We start from the raw sequence: 25,812 nt of genomic DNA, 5'->3' as shown, positions 1-25,812 counted from the left end.
TTTTCAATATGTTCTGTGAACATATGAGCATTTTAAAACAGGAGGTACCTTCAACCTGGGATGCAAGTCAGATCGACTCTCATCTCCGCCACAAATGTAGATGAGCTTTCTAACGACACGTCCCTAGAGTATTATGCCCCTTGGCAGGATATCCCATGATTCTCTCTGACAGCTGAAGCACCAGCTCCTTGACACGTGGAGAGATTTATCAGCAGAGGCATGACACTCTGGAGTCCTCTGGAGAGACATGCACGAGAATGAAGGAACAAACAGTGTTCTCTATTCGCTGCTAATCAAACGTAACCTTTAAGTCCATGCTAATTACTTCACTGAACGACTACACTTCCTGCTGCACCCCAGTGCTATGTAAAGGTGAAGTGTGGGATTTGGATGTTAAAATGCTTTAATGTACAGAGATGACTATTAATTGGAGCATTTGTATTTATGAGATGAGCACACACGAATGCCAACACAGTCATATTTACTTTCTGAATTTAGTTTGAGCCCTGAATTTTTAGGTTGGGGGAAGCAAGTTGAAATCCAAAAACTATCAAAGCTATTCAACATGTATATTTGACAATCCAACAAGTAGTTATTTTGAGTTTTGTGAAAGTACAGATCAGCCTAATATTTATGATAACTGCATTCTTGTTTATATTGATAAATGTCTCCACAACTGATTGAGTGATTTAATGTGTAGTTTGATCAGTGAACGTTGTAAGAAAATGGGAGCTTTGCAAAATACCTTAAGTGTTAGTTTATCCAAAAATGGAAACTGTCATCATTTACTTACGCTCATGTTGTTGAGTTCAACACTAATGTGGAAGAATCAACTGGAGGACAACGTGATGTAGATTTTCCAGTTATATGTAATGCAGTGGGTGTCCAAATGAAGAGACCCAAGGCCTCTTTAAGGATCTTCTAGTGCTTTAGCCAGCAAACTGGTTTCTGGTTGCTACAAGAAGAAAACGAGTGTGATTTAGCATGATGACCTCCATCACTTTCCAAAGACATCTGAGGAAGCAGTCCAGAGATGCAATGAGAAAATTAATAAAACTGATGAATGCATCGTAGGCATCCTTTGGGAACATACCAAGTGCATTTCTGGAAGGCAGTTGAGAGTTTTCATAAATTGGTTCTGTGGAGTTGTGCCCTAAATAGGACCTTTCATTTTCATATTCATCAGTTGTATATTAAAGGGTTAGTTCACCCAAAAATGAAAATTCTGTTATAAATTATTCACCTTCACGGTGTTCCAAACCTCTAAGACATCCATTCATCTTTGCAACCAAAATTTTATTTTTGATGAAATCCGAGAGCTTTCTGGCCCATAGACAGCAACACAACTGACACGTTCAAGACCCAGAAAGATAGTAAGGACATTGTTCAAATAGTCCATGTGACATTAGTGGTTCAACCATAATTTCATAAAGCAGAAGAGTAGAAATTGTTGAATAAAGTCGTTATTTTTGTTTTCTTTGCTCACAAATATTCTCATATTCATATTCTCGTAGCTTCATAAAGTTATGGTTGATCCACTGATGTCATATGGAGTATTTTAACGATTAATCTGTGGCAAAAACATAATATACCAATATATTGTTTACAACTATATACTCTGCTACAATTGTTTTAGATAGATAGATAGATAGATAGATAAAGAAACAAATAAAAATGAAAAAACAATAAAACAAAAGCACTATCCACGTCAAATTCATACATATGCCTCAGAATAGGTAGCTCTAAGAAATATGTGGAAAGCTGCCAACATGGGATTATATGTTCTCATCCATCAGTCGTGGACGTCCGTAGGGAAGTTCTTGGCATATATTTGAGTGCCCTTCATTTATGCTCATGTTGTGCAATGTGAATGCTGCTACAACGATTTTCACACAAAAATGCCCATTCTCAGATTTTGTAGGTTATATATTCTTCTCCATCTACACTTTAACTTCATTTTTGCATTTGTTAGATTGTTAAAGGGATAGTTCACCCAAAAATGAAAATTCTGTCTGAAAATTACTCACCCTTATGTTGTTCCAAACCCGCAAGACCTTTGTTCGTCTACAGAACACAAATTCCGAAGGAAAAAAAATATCTTTGATGATATCCGTGAGCTTTCTGACCCAGACAGCAACAAATCCAGCACATTCAAGGCCCAGAAAGGTAGTAAGGGCAACATTAAAGTAGTCCATGTGAAATTTAAAGTTGTTATTTTTGTTTCCTTTGCACACAAAAAGTATTCTCTTAAAATTATATTTTAACCACTGATGTCACATGGATTATTTTAACCTTTCTGGGCTTTGAACGTGTCATTTGCGTTGCTGTGTATGCAGGGTCAGAAAGCTCTTGTATGGCATCAAAAATATCTCAATTACAGGATTGAAATGACATGAGGATGAGTAATTAAAGACAGAATTTACATATTTTGGTAAACTGACCAAAATAAACCAATTTGGTAAACAGAGTATTTGGTAATACTCTGAAGTAAAGAGATAAGAAGATATAAGAAAGGGAAACAGGGCCCCAGACTCATGTCATTCAAGGCACTGTTGTATCATATGTTGGTACACTGCCCACAATTATGGCTCCAGTGATGTAATCCATCTTTAATATCTTTCCACACTTAGACTAGGTAAACAAATCCCTTGCATAGTAAATGCATTGCATGAATTAAGGCAGTAGAAGAAGCTTAAAACCAAGAACAGGTTTTAACAGGATCTATTCACAGGAAACTAATAAAGCCCAAATATATCCCTACATCCTAACCGGCAATAAACAAAAGGAACCAGCCGTATCACGCTACATGGAAGAATTCACAGAATGCAAGATGTGTTTACTGCAACACATTTTATGTGACTAGCCTTTTACAATAATAGGATGTGGATTACAAATATGGATATGACTTAATTAAGATGACTTTACTGGATTGCCTATTAAAAATAACGCAAAGATGTTTTAGGCAACTTAAAAATGTGCTTTAGCAACATAAATTAACTGGTTTTATTTAAGTCAAAAAAGATTATTTTGTATGAAAATGTTATTAAATGTTAATTTAAAAGAAAGCAAGGTTAGTATTTTTGATAGTCCAGTTTAGACATTCCACTAACTGTAAGTAACTTTGCAACTACATGTCAACTAATTCTCATTCATTTGCAACTACATGTCTACTAACTCTCAGAGTAGACTGTTGGGTTAGGTTTAGGGTTAGTAGAATAAGTTGACATATACTTGCAAAGTTTCTTATAGTCAGTATGTTGTGGACCCATCAAAATAAAGTGTTAGAAGATATTAAGCAGATAGTCTATTAATACTCAATAATGACTGCTAGTTGACATGTAGTTGCAGAGATACTTACTGTTAGTAGAATGTCTAAGGTGGACTATCAAAATAAAGTGTTACCAAAAGCAATATTTGGGTCATTCTATAATTATGGGTACATCTCATGTCCATGAAGTACATTTTTAATATATTTTCATCAATATAAAGCCCTGATTTAGTTAATTTTCTAGTACACAATTATATTTTTCCCATTCACACTATTATATATTGAAAAAGTCATATGTTTTGTTCAAAAATGATGTTCATATCACACACAACCCTGGTATTCAGCTGTCCGATTTTGTAAAGTTGCTCATTCTACTCTGCATTTAAGCATGAAAAATAACCGCAAATATATTAATTTCATAGTTTTGCTTTCAGTTACATTAGGTTATCAAGACATGTAGGTGTGCGCTTCAAAAATAGTAAGTGTTTATTGTGATATAACTTGTTTTATTTGTGTCCGAAAAACCATTAATCACTAGAAAACCCCCCCTCAAAAAGGAATGGTTTGTCCCATTCTCACATAATTTGCACAGTATGATGATATTTCTTCTAGAAGCACATGGATGAAACTAGAAGTTATGTCCTCTCTCTTTCCCCTAATATTGGTTAAACTAGTAAACCTGTGTCAAGAGTGGATTAACTGCCTGTCAAGTATTATTGCTGCAAATTTTAACAAGACAGTTTAACTAAAACTTACGTATGTTTTGTTTATAAACATACCACATGCTCAGTAGTTCTAGGCTTCCATATTGAGTATAGGCCAGTCCCGACGCCAGGACATGCGACCCGGGGGCACTTGCATGTTTGGGGGGTGGGGGGTGTGGGGTGGGGGGGGGGGTTGAGCTAACGGGGGTGGGGGTTTATATGTGAATGCATTTACCAATTCATAAACATCTATTTTAACAAATGTATTTTTTTTTTCTAGTAATTCATTTAAATGTCTAAAACATTGTTTTTATGTGGCTGAAAACACTGAATGGTTGTGATATAGGCTAAAAGCACTGAGCGCATCTATTTGGCTCAGCGCCATACAAGGCGCAAAAGCACAGTAGAATTTAGCAGTTAAAGTTTAAATACACCAGTTATTGTCCGCATCGAATGGTTAAAATCAACAGGTTTTGGGGGGGCTGGAGTGGGTCAAATATCTGAGGTGGTACAGATCAGATAGCAATACCCTTCGGTTGAAATCGCATTCAATTTAGCGTTTCGCATTTAAAATCGTGTTTCAGAGGTGAAGGGGTCGGTCCTTCAGATCATTGCAGGGGGGGCTTCATGGTGTCATGGGGGGGGCTAAGCCTCCCCAAGCCCCCCCTTGACGCCGGGCCCAAAACACTAAAAATGTCAACTAAGTTACCTGTCAACGATGTTACCCAGTAAAGATAACATGGTGGACAGCAGCAAACATAGATGGTATTTTATGCACATTTTCCTAGATCACCTTTATTTTATAGCACTTTATACAATATAGATTGTTTCAAAGCAGCTATGTAAGGTCATGTTTGGGTTTTTTGGAAACAGGAAACTTTTTCTTCACATTGTCAAATTCTAAATGCACCCCTAATTATAGAATTTGCTTTGGTATATCCTTGGCATATGGCATGATACTCTTTATTTTACTCTGTTTCTGTTGGTCATATTAATGCCAAGGTCTATCATAATCATGAAACTCTAGATGCGCAGACTGATGGGTCGTTAACACAAACTGATTTATATTCACAGATTAAACTACTTGGCACAAGCTGACTGCATGTTGCATACACAGCTAATGAGCTTGCTGCTTTACATTCAGATGACTGGTTAGCATCCACTAGAGCATTTCACAGCGCACTTTCGGAGTTCCTCTGAGACCCTCCACCTCCCCAGCTCCACCTGTATAGATCTGATACAGGTTATTATATGTGCTGTTTGTGCAGCAGCAGTACGTCTTACATATTCCTAACACTGTATTGACATATGTATTGGTTTCTATTATAGAAACTGTTTTACAACTATAAATAGAGATGAAAGTGAAATTTTACAAACCAAGCACGTTATATCCGGCACATTAGGTATGATTTCGATTTTCAGACTGTGTTGAATGCAAAGTACAACACAAGGACAGATCCAGCCAAGGACATGGCACTCTTTGCAATAGCCCAAAGGCCTGGCAACATTTTTTAACTTCATTCAGAATCACTTTCTCACAGTTTTACTTGGTTCATCTGATTCAAATAATACCTTTAAAACTGGAAAAGCAATGAAACACATTCATCACTCTTGAACACATGGTCTCTATGGCTAATCCCTCGAGATCAAGTGAACATGCGTGGGCTGCTCTTCCTATGAAAAGCCTGTAAAAGAAAACTATGTTCCTAAGTGCTGAATGACCAGCTGATGGACTTTTGGACACTGGCAATGAAGTCGTGCTGATTAGATATGCTCTGTAAAGCTTGATTGAAGACAGCAGTCGGGTTGTTGGAAATGGTACTGATGTACAATTCGTATAATATTAATGCTGATTCATTTGCACAAATATATATGTTTGGAAATAAAAATAACACTTTGGATATCATTAAGCGATATACAGTTTAGAGAATATACATCAGTACATTGCAGACGATCATCACCTCTGTTACAAACTATGAGATTTATAGTTTGAGACACAGTATTCCGCCTATAGGCTGAATAACCTTTCACAACACGGTAACGGGAGATGTGTCCACTACGGGGGATGGCACCTGAATGATTTAACCCTTTGCATTGCACAAGAGCATGAAACGAGTTGACTTATAGTCATTTTCAGCACTACTTAGAGGTAAACAACTACACTCGTCTATTCTACAGTAGGCTATTTATCTTATTTCTTTAATGTGAATACAATATGATCAATATCAAGTCTAAAGCATATGGGGTGTTTATATTTGCCTTATCATCCCATTTGCTTTGTTTGTACATTTCAGAACTATATACAGTAGTTTGCGTTGAAATGATCTGCCTGACAGCAATATGAGCCGTCAACAACTCGCACCCTTCAATAAAGCATCTCACACTGATCTTGTACAAAAATGTCAGAGGACACATAACACTTCGGAAAGGACTTTCATGTGTTTATGGATTTAAGATGAATGGTTCTTATAGCTATTTTTACTTCACATGCGTGAGCTTTTCAAAAGCCATTTTGCCTGCACACATTCCAGGCTATTTTTATGGGGCATGAAAACAAGACTCTCTTTTTCAGTGTCCAGAGTGTGTTTCAGAAACTAAGATCATTTCCATGAAATTGCACAGTCCACAGTGCAATTTACAGTACAAATGTCATGTGCTGTGGTTTATGTTTCTTGGTAAGTTACTTATAAATCAAATCATGCCACTAGATTTATTGTCACATATACAGGATTGAACGAGTCCACCAACACTGCAGTCATGTATTGATAGTGGAATAGTAGAGCAATTATGAAAGCCTTCCTGCGGCTCAAACAGTAGAGCATGAAACTAGCAACAGCATGGTTATGGGTTCAATTAAAAAAATGCATGGCCCTATATATATAAATTGTTGATCTTAATATCTTAATTTGGATTATATGAAAATGTCTTCCAAATGCATAAAAATGTGCAGAATACACAGTGTATATTATATGTTGTATGCACTAAATAAACACATAAATATATAATATATAATATAATATACAAATAATGCCAAACATTTATGTGTAGAGTATTTTACAATATAAAAAACTGCAAATATAATTATATAATACTATATAATACCATATGTTTGTGTAGCAGATGCTTTTTACACTGAACATTTCTTCTATATATAAAAAAAGTCAATAGTCAACATGATTTATGTTTGCTAAAAAATAAAGAAAGAAAGAAAGAAAGAAAGAAAGAAAGAAAAAGGAAAAAAAACATTTATACCATTGTTGCCCTGGGGGGAAAATACAGTTTATTGAATGCACAATTATAGTACTTTAAAAGTAAACTTTTAGTTAATTAATCTCAAAAGTGAAATAAAACCTCAGTATTTTTGTAATTTGACGTTTGACTCAAAACAATTATTTTACAATGAGAGTATTTTACAATTTAAAAAATTGCAAATATAATAAGTTCTTCATCATGGAATGCAATAGACAAAATATTTTGGATGTGCTGCAAAAAAAAAAAAAAAAAAGACTCAAATCCTTTGTATTTGACAACTAACCACTTCTAGTAGGTAGTAAGTACTTATAGTAACGTGCAAATTGAACTATGGTTTTATTGGAAGTGAGAGTGTATTAATCGTTTTTTTTTAGGGGGGCAAACTGATTATCATTTCTATAACCAGAGCTGGGTAGTAACTGATTACATGTAATCTGGATTACGTAATTAGATTCCGAAAATTAAGTAATCGTAATTAGATTAATTCACATTTTAAAAACTCAGACTAAAGTTACTTTTTTATTGATTACATTATTACATATTATTCACACAGTTGCAATAAACTAGTAGTAAACATAAAATATAAAATATTTTTAGTAAATGTTTTATTTTGATTGATGCTATTTTAAAATGCCTTATTTTAATTTTACATTTTTATGATTTATTTATTTATTATCTTTTCAAACCCTTTGCAGTTCCTTCACAAACCCCAGTTTTGGAAACCCTGATTATGTAAAGTTTAATGCACTTCATGTTAATAATAACGAAATGAATATATTTTCTTACTCTTTGTATTGTTATATCAATATGGTACAAGATTATCTATTTTAATCAATAAACAAGTTAGGTCAAAAGTAATCTAAAAGTAATCAAAAAGTAGTCTGATTATGTTACCTAAATGTGACCCTGGACCACAAAACCAGTCTTAAGTCGCTGGGGTATATTTGTAGCAACAGCCAAAAAATACATTGTATGTGTTAAAATTATTGATTTTTCTTTTATGCCAAAAATCATTAGGAAATTAAGTTAAGTTTTAATGAAGATATTTTGTAAAATTCCTACTGTAAATATATCAAAACTTAATTTTTGAATAGTAATATGCATTAGTAAGAGCTTCATTTGGACAACTTTAAAGGCGATTTTCTCAATATTTAGATTTTTTTGCACCCTCAGATTCCATAGATTCAAATAGTCATATCTCGGCCAAATGTATCCTAACAATCAATGGAAAGCATGTTTATTCAGCTTTCAGATGATGTATAGAGCTCAACTGACCCTTATGACTGGTTTTGTGGTCCAGGGTCACAAATATGTAATGTAGTGTAATGGATTACGTTACTATTTACAGTTTTTGTCATGTATTGGAATCAGTAACGGACTATAATTTATAAGTAATACCCAGCTTTGTGTATAACCACAGGTTTACTACAATTACCATGGTTAAACTATGGTTAGTGTAGCAAAAGCATAGTTAATGTGGTATTAATCATGGATTTTTTGGTTTTATTTGTATTAAAACTATGGTTAATTTTCATAAGACCTCTGTGGTCCTGAAGGCCTATTGAAACGAGTCTGAAGCCCGGCAACAGCTAAGCGCTGGATAGAATTTCACATTCTATATTTAAGTCCCCTGACTTGTGTCACAGGGCTATTTAAATGCCAACAGTCTTACTGTCAAAACAGCCTACAACAACATGATGGACCTGTTTGAGACCAACACTTATTTTTTCAACGATTTACGTTATCTCGAGGCGGACCATGGGACCTTGGATATGCCTGGAGTGTCCCCACTCTATGAGGGGAATGACAGTCCCCTGTCCCCGGGACAGGATCCGGTCCCGTCCGAGACAGGGTGCGAGAGCAGCGGGGAGGAACACGTCCTCGCACCGCCGGGGCTCCAGCCTCACTGCGAGGGTCAGTGTCTTATGTGGGCTTGCAAGATCTGTAAAAGAAAATCCGCGCCGACCGACCGGCGAAAGGCCGCCACTCTGCGAGAACGAAGGCGGCTTAAAAAGATCAACGAGGCGTTTGAAGCGTTAAAGAAAAAGACGGTGCCCAATCCGAACCAGAGGCTGCCCAAAGTGGAGATTTTACGCAGCGCAATAAACTACATCGAGAAACTGCAAGACCTGTTGCATACGCTGGATGAGCAAGAACAGAACTCTGACAATGACCCTTACACATACAGCGTGAAAGAAAACCATGTAAGAACACGCAACCGATCCATGCGCTCTGACAGCAGCTGGATCCACGTGGTGCCATATGTCTGCTTGCAGCTAATGATTATTAATATTAATGATGTGCTATAATTAAATTAAGAGCAGTATTAATGCTTTCCATCATCATTGCCTGTTCAGGTGGCTCCCAATGAGTATCACTGGAAAAAGACCTGCCAGAACTGGCAGGGGATTCCAGATCATTCCAACTCCCAGATGGCCGGTCACCGAGAAGGTTGGTACAGAAAAGACAGAGAAGTTTTAGGTTTTAATAGAGACGTATTGAGGGCTTTTAATCATTGAGGTTCATAGCTGCTAGCTGTTAATGTTTCATGCGTTGGTGATGTGCGTAATTGCGTGCGCTTTTACTTGCAAAGTAAGGCAAAACGTAGCTTCTACACTACGTTCTGGCCCGCACAAACTCGTTTTGTTGAAAACAACAATTTATTTTGAATTCTTAACTATGAACCATCCAGTGTCTACGATTGGCAGAAACTTTGATTTCTCATTTCTAGTGTCGGTGTAGTTCGTTTGACTATAATTTTATAGGGCAGAATTCTCTGTGAATAGGTATATTTGAGTATTGACTTTTCGTCAATTGCGTGTAATTCTCTGTGAGACATTTTCCGTCCAAAATCTCAACGCGTAAGAAGTCTCTGTGCGCAATTCCCTGTAGTTTCACACGTGCGTTTCCTTATGCAAACTGATCCTTGCGAACTTCTCTGTGCGTAATGTGTGTTCCAGAAGCCGCAGTGGAGTCTTCAACGTCCAGCAGCCTTCGTCGCCTCTCCTCGATTGTTGACAGCATTTCCACTGAAGAGACGAAAGCTCGCTGTCCCGACCAGATCTCAGAAAAGTGAAGCTCAAGCATCCACCTCACATTTCCTACGTATATTTATTTCCATGAGCTAGTGTGAATGTGTTAATGTTTGTATTAGGCGACACTTTGCATAAGATAACTTTTATAAAGAAGTCATTAACAATTATGCGTGAACAGATCATGTTCAGTTTAACAAATTAATACGAAAGCATACACTACCAGTCAAAAGTATTTGAACAGTAAGATTTTTCATGTTTTTTAAAAATGAATGTTCTGCTTACCAAGCCTTCATTTATTTGATCCAAAGTACAGCAAAAACAGTAAAATTCTGATATATTTTTACCATTTAAAATGACTGCTTTTTATTTGAATATATTTTAAAATGTAATTTATTCCTGTGATTTTAAAGTTGAATTTTTAGCATCATTAGTCCAGTCACACGATCCTTTAGAAATCATTCTGATATTCATTGCTGTTTAAGAAACATTTATTATTATTACTATTATCATCTTCAAATTTTTGTAACATTATACAATATATTAATACTTTGATTTAGCAAGGATGCTTTAAAATAGATCAAAAGTCATTATAACGACATTTATAATATTACAAACGATTTTTATTTCAGATAATTGTTGTTCTTCTAAACTTATTTTTCATCAAAGAAACCTAAAAAAATTATACTCAGCTTTTTTTAACATAATAATAATATTTATAATATTTATTAATATTTAATATTTATTTATTTATTGATCACAATATAAGAATGATTTCTGAAGGTTCATGTGACACTGAAGACTGTAGTAATGATGCTAAAAAATCAGCTTTGAAATCACAGACATAAATGTTTTAAAATATATTCAAGTAGAAAACAGTTATTTTTAAATTTTACTGTTTTTGCTTTACTTCGGATCAAATAAATGCAAGCTTGGCATGCAGAAGAGTCTTTAAAAAGCATTTAAAAACTTTTGACTGGTAGTATATGTGATCTGTTAAGCTTTGTGTAATTAAATAATGTATTTATGACATTGCAAATATTATTATGAAGTGTTCCAATGTAATATTTAGATTTTCTTTTTTTTCTTTTTCTTTTTCTTTTTCATAAATGACCATTCAGTGTAGTTGCTGCAGGTAATTCCAGGTTAATTTCAGGGTCATTAATATCAACAGAATGATTCCTGACAATTTATGTAGTGTTCCTAAAATGTACATATTTTGTAATATATTGCTGTTACTTAAATTATTTTATAAATTAACAAGAAAAATAGAGCACTTGATCACTGCCGGATATCTTTCCAACATTAAACATTAAAAACTTTACTTGTTAAATTTTAACTGTCATTTATTTGTTTTAGAATTTTTCCAGTAGGATTTTACTGGCGATTTTGAAGTTTTGATATGCCTGCATCTTACATGATCAAAAAATGCCTGCCTGTTGTTTTATCAAATCTAATCATGGCATTAAACACTAAGACATTCAACCTTGTTAAGGTTTAAATTAATTTAGCATCTATGTAAAATCATCACACTCATTGGGCTGAGTCTATTTTGAGCTGTAACATTAACTTAAAGGTCCCAAGCTGAAGAGAACAGGCATGTGTGGCTCGCAAGGATGGCCGGCCACCAAATGTCCTCATTAAACCCATTGAATTAGGAGCCCTCTGTATTCCACCACCAGCCTTGACCAGTCAAGCCAGCAGCTTTCCCAGATTTACGAGTATTAACGGAGTGTAAAGTATGACTGGCCCTGAAATAGCCCTGGCCTTGCCTGTTAGTTCCAGCTGGCAGGGCAGGACTCAGGATTGGCTGCAATGAAACCTGCCGTATCTGTCTCATGATCAGAAGTAGAAGGTTGGTCAGGGGAAAATATTGCAAAGCTGTAAGCAACATGACAGCTATCATAATGTTACAGGCTGTGAGGGTTCTCCCCTCGAATGAAGCGTCGGGTTGCATCGCATTGAGCGGTCAGGTTTAATTTGCAAGTGTGAATGCCTGCGCGCTTGGCAATTATCCATCGGTTGAGCTGATTTGTTGGTGTTCCCAAGTTCCTACGCAGCGTTTCCATCTCGCACAGCGTGCTGTCTGTCAAGACCGGCTCTCTGATCTTTCCATTTAACACACTACCACCTTTGACCTCATCACAGACACAAGTTAACTTATGTACTCAAACTCTCAAATGACTCGGAGCGACCAGTGACCTGCACGGCACACATCTGGGAAACAAGGCTGTAATGGGGGAAATTCATATTTCATTAAATCCTCCAAATATCTGATGTTGATTAAAAGCTCAATACAAAAATAGAGCCTATTGGCCTGATGTGTGATTATTTATTTGATATATTATGTGATTGGTGGATGCTATACCATTTGACTTTCCTATTGGTTAATTATATGTTTGAATTTGTGATGTTTTGTAATGTCTTGCAATCTTTTAGGTCTGATCAAGGCACATGTGCCAAAAAAAATTCCGTTCTACTTTCTGATTTGACTTCTCTATTTCACAACTGCTGCTGGTACTCGAAATTAAAATGAAATATTTAGTATGTAAATCACTGTTTTTGAAAGAAAACAAAGCTAAATCTTGTTTTGGCGACTACTTGGAGTAATTGTCTGATAAGTTATATGGTATTAAGAGCAGGGTACTTCAAAGAGATTCATTGCTCTCCTCTTAGTGAGCCAGACTGTAACCGGATAGCTCTGTCTACAGTGTTGTTTTAATAGGATCTCAGATGTAAAGATGGCGTGATTTTATTGTGTTTTTTTTTTGTTAGTCGTAATCCCTGACTCCTTTAGCAGAGAGAAAAAATCACAGTTGAAAGGTCTTGACAGATTCATTGCTTGATTTGCATATGAACATACTCTGAAGTACATAACAACTATAAATGTGTCATTAATTTCCATCAAAGGAAGGCACAGTGAATGTGATTATAGCATCTTGCCATCTGGGAATCTCCCAAAGGAACATTTTATTGCTGCAAAGGCTTGAGAGACTTAACTGAGGCTTCGTTTAAGCATCAGTTTAAGAAAATTCCTTAAGAAAAATAAAATTAGATATTAGATATTATATATATATATATATAATATCTATCTGTTGGGTGTAATGCATCACAAAAATCTATTTACACTACCAGTCAAAAGTTTTTGAACAGTAGGATTTTTAATGTTTTTTAAAGAAGTGTTTTCTGCTCACCAAGCCTGCACTTATTTGATACAAAGTACAGCAAAAACAATCAAAATTTGAAATATATTTACTATTTGAAATAATTGCTTTCTGTTTGAATATATTTTAAAATGTAATTTATTCCTGTGATTTCAAAGCTGAATTTTAGCATCATTACTCCAGTCACACAATCCTTCACAAATCATTCTAATATTCTGATTTTCTGCTCAAAAAACATTTATAATAATAATAATAATTATTATTATTATGCTGAAAACAGCTGAGTAGATTTTTTCTGGTTTCTTTGACGAATAGAGAGTTCAAAAGAACAGCATTTATCTAAAATAAAAATCTTCTGTAACATTATAAATGTCTTTATTTTCACTTTTGATTAATTGAAAGAATTCTTGCTAAATGAAAGTATTAATTTCTATAATTTCCTCCCAAAAAAAAAATAAAAAATTAAATAATTAAATAAATAAATAATTATACTGACTCCAAGCTTTCAAATGCTATAGTGTATAATGTTACAAAAGCTTTTTATTTCAGAAAATTGCTGATCTTTGGATCTTTATATTCACCAAGGAATCCTGAACCATCAACTGTTTTAAATAATAATAATAATAATAATAATAAAAATGTTTCTTGAACATCAAATCAGCATATTAGAATGATTTCTTAAGGATCACGTGACACTGAAGACTGGAGTAATGATGCTGAAAATGTAGCTTTCATCACAGGAATAAATTACATTTTAAAATATTTTCAAATATAAAAAGTTATTTTAAATAGTAAAAAGATTTCACAATATTACTGCATTTGCTGTATTTTGGATCAAATAAATGCAGGCTTGGTGAGCAGAAGAAAATACTTCAAATAAATATAGAAATCTTAGTGTTCAAAAACTTTTGACTGGTAGTGTATCTATCAGTGTTGGGTATAATGCATCGCAAAGTAATTAATTACTGTAATTTAATTACATTAGTCCTTGTAAAATTAAAGTAAGGGATTACTTTCATTTTTCTGTAATGTAATAACAGTTACTTCTAATGTAATTATAGACTACAGAACAATTCTATATAAAAACTATAGTGGATTAATCATCAAATTGTAACATCTAATGGCAAAATTATCTATCTATCTATCTATCTATCTATCTATCTATCTATCGCTATCTAACTTTTGCATCAGCAAAGTCCTCATAATTATTTTAAAATATCTAGGTTTAAGTTATAACGTCTGGAGTAAAACAGAGGGAAATGCTTCTAAGGTACACAAAGCTATAGGATTAAAGCTTTACAGACATTCCTTTGAATATCCAGTTATGGAGCCATTCTGATGTCTCACATCAGTGGAGCTGAGGAAACACTTCCTCTAGCTGCCAGACAAATGCTGTTGCCAATCACACCATCTGACCATGTGATCAAATATGATACTGTTATTGCTGATGGAAAAAGTGCAGCCAATGGCTGGTCTTGGCAAGCAAAAGAAGGATGGAGAAAAACAAGAAGGTGGACGAAAGGCACGTCTTTTCATTGTTTTTCTTTAGATTCTTTTAAAAGATTTGAAATCTATTCAATATCGATGGAAAATTGATGAAAATAAAAGAGCTGAAAAAATAAAAAGCGCACGGTGAATTTGAATTGCACATTTACTGCTAATAAACACATTTAAACTGAAAGCCTGCACAGTGAAAGAAACATAACCGCTCAACCTCTGCCCTACACTTAACACAGTCCCTGACCCTTGACAACAGCCCTTCAGAAAAGCACCGAAGTTCCCCTGAGACACCGCACTGTTCCCAAATCTCAGAGCAGGTTTGTGCGCTCACTCATCACAGTCCCTTGCGCGTTTACCATATGCTTACGCAATCTAAGTTGGACTCAGTTATCGACTGCTGTCAGGTTTTCTCGTTGTCTATGTTGTTAACAGTCAATTGTCTTTGATCTGAACGACAGCTAAACAGGATTATCCCCGGCCAATGTCTTCTTCAGCTGTGCGCAATACAAACTACACCGGCTATTCGTGTTTTCTTAGGTGCGCGCGGTTCCCAGACACTGCAGAGGCCAAACGTTTTAGCACGTTGTGAGAAATATCCGCATTGTATCTTTATTAGCTGTCAACGCTGATGGCTGGAGTAATGACCTCTATACAGCAATAGACGGTGATTTTAAGACACTTCATCAGTGCTATGGTTATAAACGATGAGCTTTTATTGCAGAACTGCCTTTACTCACCATTTGTAAGTGCTATATTCGCGTAATTTGATTAAGTGATTAAACTGAAAATGTTATCCAACAGGTTTGAAAATTTCGAGTAGCCTAGGCTATACACTCTTATAATAAAGGTGCTTCACAATGCCAGAAGAACCTTTTTTTGTCTAAATGGTTCCATGAACCTTTAACATCTTTCTGTTTCACAAAAGGTTCTTTGTGGCGAAAGAAGGTTCTTTAGATTATAAGGTAAGAAAGAGATGGGTCTTTGACTGAATGGTTCTTTGTGGAATCACAATGGCATCGCTGAGAAGAACCTTTTAAAGCACCTTTATTTTTAAGAGTGTATCCTTAAAAATACAGTAGCCTATATAGCTACAGAAATGCTAAGTAAAACATGTAGCAAGCATGTGATAACTGAAACAGCATGTGATCATGGCCTTGATCAATTAACCTCTAAAAGAATTGGTATAAATTGTAATAGTGTGGATTTGTGTGTGACAAATGACATTTTTTCAGTTTTTGGAGAAAAACCAAAACTGAAAACAACCCAGCACCTCTTTGAAATATGAACAAACCAAGTGGTTGGGTTAAATGTGTTACCCAACTTCATGGGTACTTTTATTTAACTGAACTATTGCTTAAAAATGACTAAATTTCTTGCTTAACATGAACCCAAAGTACACTGTAAAAAACAATTTGTTGAGTCAGCTTAAAATAATTTGTAACCTGGCTGCCTTAAAATTTTAAGTTCAGTCAACTCAAAAAAAGTTCATTCAACTTGAAATGTTAAATTATACTAAGTGACAACTTAGATATTTGAGTTGAATCAACTTAAAATTTTAAGGCAGCTGGGTTACTTACCCATCTGTTAAATTTAGCAAACACAAATATCTAAGTTGTTACTTAGTACAACTTAACATTTCAAGTTGAATAAACTTATTTTAGTTGACTGAACTTAAAATTTTAAGACAGCAGGGTAACAAATAAGCTGACTCGACAAATTGTGTTTTTTATTTTTTACAGTGTAGGTTGGAAATTAACATTTATTACACCATTTGATTATTGTTGACGCCTGTAGTAATTATGTGTCTGATTTTTAATTTACAACCTATTTTGGGTTCATTTTAGGCCAGCCGTATAGTAATTTTTTAAAAATAATTGCATTACATAAAACTACCCAGAAGGCTGGGCTGAACATTAAAACAACCCAGTTGCTGGGTTTGTCCATATTTCATATTTTGTATTTAACCCAGCATTTGTTTTAGAGCGTAGAAGTTAATTATTTGCATTTATTATTGTTAATTTAACACAAACACACACATACACTTACAGTCAAACCAAAAATTATCCAGATATGATTTGTAAACAAAAAAAATTATTAGTGGGTGGAGGACTCTATAGTTCATTTATATAAGTGAGAAGAGCAAAATAAAGTAAACTGTGACATATTATACCCAAAAAATCAGTAAAATTTGGGACCAAAAATTTGATTTGACACTTATTTGACCATGTTCTATCGAGTTTTTGACATATTTCATTACAATTTCTAATCTATAGCAAATAAACTGTGATAACGTGACAAATTTTTAAAATCTCTGAATAAATTTTGGTTTGACTAATTGTGATTATCAAGATGAATTTGTTCTGACACAATTTAAGTCTGAGCTCTTATTGTATTTTATTACCATTTTCTAAACTATAGCAAATAAACTGTGATAATGTGAGAAATGTTGAAGGTGTCTGAATAAATTTTGGTTTGATAGTAAATACCATATAATTGATGATAATTGTTTAAGCATTATTTCAGGTCTTTGGGAACATTTTTAAATTTAAATGATTATTAAAAATTTTTAAAATTGCTTTCTTTATAATTCAAATTTATTCTATTTTCAAAATGTGAAATGTGGGGGCAGGGGACAAGCCCAAAATAGAGAAAGCCTTAAAAATGAGGTAAAAATAATTAAAGAAACTACAATAATTTATTTACAATGAATTTAAACTACCCTTCAAAAACAAAATGGTTGTTCTTTTAAATATCCTACAGAAAACTTACCCTAATTGAAGAACAACCCATATACGTATATTACAACATACATATAAGTAGCAGAGCAGCAGCGATCTTGCCACACAGTTGCTAATGAGCTACTTAGAAATTTAATGAGCTTTAACTTAACTAACACAGACACGCTGCTTTTGACACCTTCATCCACAGTCCGGATTTTGAGTTGTGTATCTGCGTGACTGTGTGCCTCTGAAATGCAACACCAGCCCTTACAGCTGGGCCGCATCTGCAACGCTGCTCTTTCCTCAAGCGTAAAATTAGCCAGCAAACTCTTAAACATGGATTCTTGACCGCTTTGTTTTAAGATAACAGAAGTTACATTTGCTTGTTTGGTTCAAACACATCTTAACTAAAATGTAACTCATCTCTCTAACTTTCAGAAGCCGCTTCCAGACATCTGAGGAACTTAACTATACATGCAATCAATTGTTAGTCGTTTGAAAGACTTTTGGATCTGAATGGCTACAGCTAAAAATCTCTACACTTGACATATAAAGTACGTAAAATGTCAGAAGATCTAAAGTAGAGATCGCAAGCAAGAGTTTCTGCACATTAATGTTTATTGATGATAATTCCCTCTTGTAATGACCGTCACACTGTTGAACTGAGTGAGAAACCACCCCTCCGCACAGATGTGGGAAACTCAGTAGGGGTGTTGGGTTTAGGTGGGGATCTGGGTGGTGAGGAAGGGGGGTCGCTGGGCCATGCCTCGGCCAATGGGGCACGGTCATTAGGGCTGACCAGTGTGGGCCCCGCCATATAAGAAGAGCCGTATGGCACTAGGGAAACCACAACACTGCCAGATCTTCAACAACCACACAAACCCAACCAATCATGGACGTATTCTCTACATCCCAAATCTTCTACGACAGCGCCTGCGCCTCGTCGCCTGAAGCTTTGGACTTCGGCCCTGGAGGGGAACTGGCCGGGTCTGAGGAGGACGAGCACGTCCGGGCCCCCGGTGCCCCACACCAACCAGGCCACTGTCTGCAATGGGCCTGCAAAGCTTGTAAGCGCAAAGCCAGCACGGTGGACCGCCGAAGAGCCGCCACTATGAGGGAACGCCGCAGGCTGAAGAAGGTGAACCATGCGTTTGAGGCACTACGCCGCTGCACCTCGGCGAACCCCAGTCAGCGTCTTCCCAAAGTTGAGATCCTGAGGAACGCCATCCAGTACATCGAAAGCCTTCAGGAGCTTCTTAGGGAACAGGTGGAGAACTACTACAGCCTGCCTATGGAAAGCAGCTCTGAGCCAGCCAGTCCATCCTCGAGCTGTTCTGAAAGCATGGTAAATACACTTTCTTTCTCTTCAAGTCAAACTGTAGGGTTTAGATTGATACCGAAGGTCTGTTCAAACTGACTGTCCTGGAGGAAGGGAGATTTTTAAAGGTCAGGGCCCAAATCTTTTCGAATGTAGATTTGTGAGATGTCCATCTTATTGTATGTATCTAGACAAGGTTATTGTCCTTGTCTGTCTCTGTTTTCGTCTTCATGTTTTATCTCAATAGCACACAGGGCATTCTATCCATCAAATGGAGTCAGGGAAGTCTCAGTCTCAGCATGACAACAATAAATTGCTGCTCGCATCTGGCTCTTTTTATACGCTAAGGTACAAGCTTACTGCTGTTCGTCAGGGAAGCATATTGCAACATAAAGCGTTGATTTTTGGCAAAAGTTTCTTAAATAATCATAGTTGTGTCTTCAATTCTCAGTCGACCCGCAATATGCTATATGCTAAAGACACTCAAATTGGAAGTGTTTACTAAGGGTTTCCTTCTCAAAACATGTTTGCTAATCACACTAAGATGCATTTTGCTAGCACCGGTAGCGTTTTGGATTTTATAGTTTAGAAAAAGCTGTGTAGTTTTGCTAATTTAGCTTGATGCTAATCGTTTGTTGACAAGGAAGGCTCAGTTGTTTTGAATTAGCTGTGATTCAAATAGTAATGTAGATGTTACCAGATAAAACACATTTTTAAGTTGACTCACAAAGTGTTTTCGTTTATTAACTTTTATGTAACCAGAAAAAAAAAGGCTCGCAAGACTTCAAACCATTTGCTGACAAGGACAAGACTTCCAGAAACGTTCTAAGGGAGTTAGTTAGTAAACCTTTCCTCAGGTAGAAAATTTATTGAGATTAAAATGTCTTTTACAAGCGTGACCTTTCCAAGACGGCCGCAGAAGTCAAACAGCAATGCTACAAACAATTTGAGATGTTGGTTCACAAAACATTTATGACAAAATTTCAGTACAGGGTTTAAGAATGGAGGATATAGTAATGGCTTTCCCACTGGACTCTTTATAGCCTAATAAAGCCTCAGTAAATCCAGCCAACAGAGACTGGCAGGAAAGTGACGGCCGTGCCGCATTCCTGACTGACTGCATGAGCTGCGCTGCTGCCAGGATTTTCTGCAGATTTACTCCGAGAAAGTGTCATCTTGCACAAACTGGTGTGGCTTCCACTGGCTCAATCAATTCGCCACGCCTGAAGCCCAGCATAGCGTGGGAGTCCCTCGCGAAGTAACCAGCTTGTGAAATAAAGAGATACAGCGAAGTCACGGACTGTGCAGCTCCAGGAAGAGAAACAATCCATGTTGCATTTATGTCATGTTCGCTGCTTATGACGGAATTTTTTTGTTCCTCACTTTAGGTTGACTGCAACAGTCCTGTGTGGCCTCAGATGAATCCTAACTTTGGGAATAACTACAGCTTCGATGCACAAAATGGTAAGAAATGAGACCATTTTTATTTTTTAAAAGTCTTTGCGGCATGTATTGTTACTAACGATGTCTTTTCATGAATCCAGCTAGCGCAGTGGATAGAACTCCAGGAGCGTCCAGTTTGCAGTGTCTCTCCAGTATTGTGGACAGGCTGTCCTCTGTAGATACAGGAGTTGCAATGGGAATGAGGAACATGGTCGCTCTCTCGCCAACTGGAAGTGATTCCCAGTGCAGTTCTCCAGACAGTCCCAGCAACAGACCAGTCTACCACGTCCTGTGAGAAGGACACTCCAGCCTGATTATCTGCTTCCACAGAACAATCTGCAGAATCTGAATGCTTGCCATTCACATTGCATGTTCATTTATGAAGTATTTTGGATAATTGATAACGCTTTCAGATGCCAATAAGAATGTTGCAGAAGAAACTTTACATTCTGCCTGGCTTAAAAAAGCCATACTATCCATAAAAACTATGTTAATGTATAGACAGTGGATTTTTTTACCATGTTGATTGACTGTACAGCTGAACTACATCGAATTTGGTTTTATTTATCAGTAATAATCATTGAGGTACTTAGTAAATGCTGTTTTTTTGTATTAGCCTACTTAATGTTATCCACGACTTGCCATTCTATTGTAAATAAGATTGTACATAATTTAAATGACTGTTATTGTATTCACGTAATGTCGTTTCTGTCATATTTAATGAACATTCTTGCATAAAATGACTTTTCTCCTCTAATAAATTTCAGAAAGTTGTATTTAATAATACCATTTGTCACTGTTTGATTTAAAAGAAGGAATAAAATCCTTTGCTTTTTGAAGTGTCTCTCGGTAAATACTAACTGCAGCTTGGTCCCAATCATACGCCATTTGTCAGCTGCTAGAAAATCATGGGTGTCGGAAAAGGACAGTTGATAGAGTGATGAGTTGGATGTTGAAAAAAGAGAGAGAAGGAGAGGAAATGAGCTCTGTGTGCCTGTTTGCTTAATGTAACAAATGTTACACATCATTCACACCTTCTTAATACCATTGTCATGAACAAATGGGCCCGTGCTGACACTTCAAGGTGCTGCTTATGTGTGAGTGTGTATAAAAGAGAGAGGAAGAGAACATTTGCACACAAGAACATTAGCTGCATTGGTTTAGTTTCATTAAAAGCCTATGATAGTAAGAGGGGTACGTTTTTTTTCAGTGCAATTATTTTTTTTTCAGGCCCACCACATACTTGATGCAATTAAAATAGAAGTACTGAGAGACTGAATACATTAAACTTGGATAATTAACTAGTAAAATAAAATAAAATAGCTTTACAATGTAATTAAATATATAATAAATAATATAATTCAAAAAACATCAAACACTACACAAATTTGAGTTTCCTGTATATGTACATTACCAGTCAAAAGTTTTTGAACAGTAATATTTTAGTTTTTTTAAAGAATTCTATTCTGCTTACCAAGTCTGCATTTATTTGATCCAAAATACAACAAAACCAGTAATATTGTGAAATATTTTTACTATTTAAAAGTACTGTTTTCTATTTGAATATATTTAAAAATGTCATTTATTCATGTGATCAAAGCTACATTTTCAGCATCATTACTCCAGTCTTCAGTGTCACATGATTGTTCAGAAATCATTCTAATATGCTGATTTGCTGTTCAAAAAAAAATTAATTAATTAATTATTATTATTATTATTATTAGCAATATTTAAAACAGTTGAGTACATGTTTTGAGGATTCTTGGAAGAATAGAAAAAACAAAATATCAGCATTTGTCCGAAATCAAAAGCTTTTGTATCATTGGAGTCAGTATAATTTTTATCTTTTTATTTTTTGGGAAGGATATTATAGAAATTAATAGTTTTATTTAACAAGGATGCTTAAACTGATGATGATAAAGTGATAAAGTGATAAAGTGATGATAAAGACATTTATAATGTTACAAAAGATTTCTTTTTCAGATCAGTGCTGTTCTTCTGAACTTTCTATTCATCAAAGAAACATGAAAGAAAAATCTGTTTAGCTGTTTTTAACATAATAATAATAAATAATAATAATAATACAATTGTTTTTGAGCAGCAAATCAGAATATTAGAATGATTTCTGAAGGATCATGTGACTGGAGTAATGATGCTAAAAATTTTGCTTCAAAATCACAGGAATAAATTACATTTTAAAATATATTCAAATAGAACGCAGTTATTTTAAATAGTAAAAATATTTTAAAATTTTACTCTTTTTTGCTGAACTTTGGATCTAATAAATGCATGCTTGGTGAGCAGAAGAGACTTCTTTAAAAACATCGAAAATCTTACTGTTTAAAAACTTTTGACTGGTAGTGTCAATGAACTGTAAAATATGAAAAACGCTTCTTTAATTTTTAAATCTGTGAAGAGTAAAATAAAATTAAATAAAACTAGTAAAATACAACAGCTGATCAAATCTACCCCTCCTCATTTTATATGAATTGTGTTATATGCCTTATGCATATATGCATATGTTTATTATGCAACATTTTTGATTGTTTCAATAATTCCTGTTTGCTTCTACTTTTATTTATGTTCTTTTGTTAGTGAATAAAATACAGAATCCTTAACCTTGAAGTAAAAAAAATACCTCCAACCCTCATTACACTAGTTACTTTCATATTTCAAAAGGTGCCTATTCAGACTCTGAGCCAATTTTACTCCTGCAAAGAGATTCAGTAATGCATTAGAGGATCTTTCAATGCGAGTCTTTCAAATGCTTTAAGTAGAGTAGATTCAATTTCAGTAAGCAATCCTGTCGCCCACCTGGCTATAATTCTAAATGCAATGCAGGAAATATCCATAGCTAAAGCTCTACTATAGTCCATTAAATGACTCATATATTGGATTTATTATTAACCCTTTAAAAGGTTTGAACCTTACATGGATTGAATAGCATAGTATGTTCTAAAAGCTTTTCAGTGTAGGTCATAAATGGAAACTTTTTTCACTTCTTTGAACATCTCTTAGTGTGCATTTAATTGACATTTTCTGTACTGGCACATATCTTAATGTCTTGATAAAGCATTTATTGAACATTATGTGCTTCCCTAGGGAAAAAATATAGTTCATTAAACCCACATTGACCTTTTTTGGCAATGCACTAGTAACCTTTGACCACCAGAGTGCAGTACTTTCTCAGATGCTTTTACAAAGCTGTAGAACTGCTGAGACACCCTGTAGACAAAGTCCTCCTATGTGCTGTCAGCTTTCAATTTCTCACGTATTAGTAAACAAAACACAGTATTAAATATAGTTTGTAGGGAAGAAACCTTTTTAAATTAAGATTTACTTTCATCAGTAAGACTTTCATTCAGTGAGTTGATGAGTTGCCTACCCTGGTGAAAAGACCAGCATATGCTGGTAGGTAGGTTTTGATGCTGGGATGCTGGTTAGGTAGGTTTTGATGCTGGTTTAAGATGGTCCTCCAGCAACATGACCAGCTAAGGACCAGCATAAACCAGCTAAGGACCAGCTTAAACCAGCATCAAAACCTACCTAAACAGCATCCCAGCATCAAAACATACCTACCAGCATATGCTGTTTTTTTCACCAGGGTAATAGGCCTATCACTTATTTAGCACACTAGAGATACATTCTGTGGTAACAATCAAATTTTTTTCTAGAAGAAAAAATGGTTTAAAATAGTAATCTGCCCCCATCCCTGGTGAAAAAAACAGCATATGCTGGTAGGTATGTTTTGATGCTGGTTTATGCTGGTCCTTAGCTGGTTTAAGCTGGTCCTTTGCTGGTTTTTGCTGGTCATGTTGCTGGTCAAGGACCAGTTTAAACCAGCAAAGGACCAGCATGAACCAGCAAAGGACCAGCATAAACCAGCAAAGGACCAGCTTAAACCAGCAAAGGACCATCTTAAACCAGCATCAAAACATACCTACCAGCATATGCTGTTTTTTCACCAGGGATGACATAAGGCTAATTGAACAAAAGAAAACAAAGAAAAAAATGTTTAAAAAAATGTGTTAAAATTTTTTTATTATGTAGACCATAAAAAAGCTAACGTTGTTCCAATACTTACTGTAGAAATCACGATTTGACCGTTTCAGATTTTTTTTCTGCAGTTTACAACGTTACGACAGTAGGTGGTGGAGACGATAAACTTATGTTGTACGAGCGAGTCATTGAATCACTCAAATAAAAGATTCGACTCATTCGCCAACTACAATCGCTCTTGGTTGTTTGGAGACAACAGTGGATTTTGCTTTGGCTTCGTCTGGATCTGTCTTTGTTGGCACAGCAAAACTGAGACAACATAGTGTCTAAAACGTAAGTTTCTCTATATTAACTTATTATTTATTGAACTGTTTATTGAATTGAACACATACATATGAACGTGTGCAGGATATTACAATCATATGTGGCTTGAAATCCGAATTCCGTTTTGATAACAGTTAAATGTACTCAGAAATTAGCCGTTAAGACTGTTGAAGAAAAAAGATATCGATAAAATATAGACTTTTTGACCATTTTTGTCTTTATTTTTTGTCATTTTTCTTTATCCTAATTGATTTTGACTGTTTATTTTGACCAAAAAGTGTCAGCTTGTATTTGTCGGTGATATAAATTACGTCAGTGCTCAAAAATGAATCGCGTTCTGTTGTTCGGTTCTTTTGCTTACTTTCGTTAGTTTGGAACGAATCGAACGGACCTTCTCGTAACCTTCCCGCGCAAATGCTGTTTGAAATTTACCTGCAGCTAACTGCTGATATTCAGAACAACAGCATTGTTTCTTGTGGAGTATTGATTAAACGCATAAGACAGGTCTTCACCACTTTTTTTCCCCTAATTTATCTTGTTTATTACGTTTTTTAAACATTTCTCTGCCAATTTGAATGTCACGTGTCAGTTTTTATTATGAATAGATTTATATCATATTTGTTTGTGTCACAACCCTGGTGAAAAAAACAGCATATGCTGGTAGGTATGTTTTGATGCTGGGATGCTGGTTAGGTAGGTTTTGATGCTGGTTTAAGCTGGTCCTTTGCTGGTTTATGCTGGTCCTTTGCTGGTTTATGCTGGTCCTTTGCTGGTTTATGCTGGTCCTTAGCTGGTTTATGCTGGTCCTTTGCTGGTTCATGCTGGTCCTTGACCAGCAACATGACCAGCAAAAACCAGCAAAGGACCAGCTTAAACCAGCTAAGGACCAGCATAAACCAGCAAAGGACCAGCTTAAACCAGCATCAAAACATACCTACCAGCATGTGCTGTTTTTTTCACCAGGGAATGTGTCAATTAGACAAATAATAATAATATATGTAAAAAGGACTAGTAATATGAATGATTTCACAGACAATTAATATTCTGATCCCTTCACCCTTGAGGAAGACCATTTTGTCTTCAAGAGC

General features: G+C 35.4%; 2 protein-coding genes across 2 annotated transcripts; both read left to right on the top strand.

Annotated features, from left to right (window-relative positions):
* The first annotated feature begins 8,897 nt into the window (after positions 1 to 8,897).
* myf6 (myogenic factor 6) lies at positions 8,898 to 11,570 on the top strand. The gene is made up of 3 exons (XM_051107569.1): positions 8,898 to 9,428; positions 9,582 to 9,675; positions 10,185 to 11,570. The coding sequence occupies exons 1-3, from the start codon at positions 8,919 to 8,921 to the stop codon at positions 10,298 to 10,300; spliced, it is 720 nt and encodes a 239-aa protein (XP_050963526.1). The 5' UTR covers positions 8,898 to 8,918; the 3' UTR covers positions 10,301 to 11,570.
* A 6,938-nt stretch (positions 11,571 to 18,508) lies between these two features.
* Positions 18,509 to 21,146, top strand: myf5 (myogenic factor 5). The gene is made up of 3 exons (XM_051107568.1): positions 18,509 to 18,985; positions 20,347 to 20,422; positions 20,503 to 21,146. The coding sequence occupies exons 1-3, from the start codon at positions 18,533 to 18,535 to the stop codon at positions 20,694 to 20,696; spliced, it is 723 nt and encodes a 240-aa protein (XP_050963525.1). The 5' UTR covers positions 18,509 to 18,532; the 3' UTR covers positions 20,697 to 21,146.
* Positions 21,147 to 25,812: the final 4,666 nt, after the last annotated feature.

The sequence above is a fragment of the Labeo rohita genome, chromosome 4 (assembly GCF_022985175.1).
Source record: "Labeo rohita strain BAU-BD-2019 chromosome 4, IGBB_LRoh.1.0, whole genome shotgun sequence".
Taxonomy (NCBI): Eukaryota; Metazoa; Chordata; class Actinopteri; order Cypriniformes; family Cyprinidae; genus Labeo; species Labeo rohita.
Note: the sequence above shows the minus strand (reverse complement) of the source record. Positions and strands in the feature narration are given on the sequence as shown.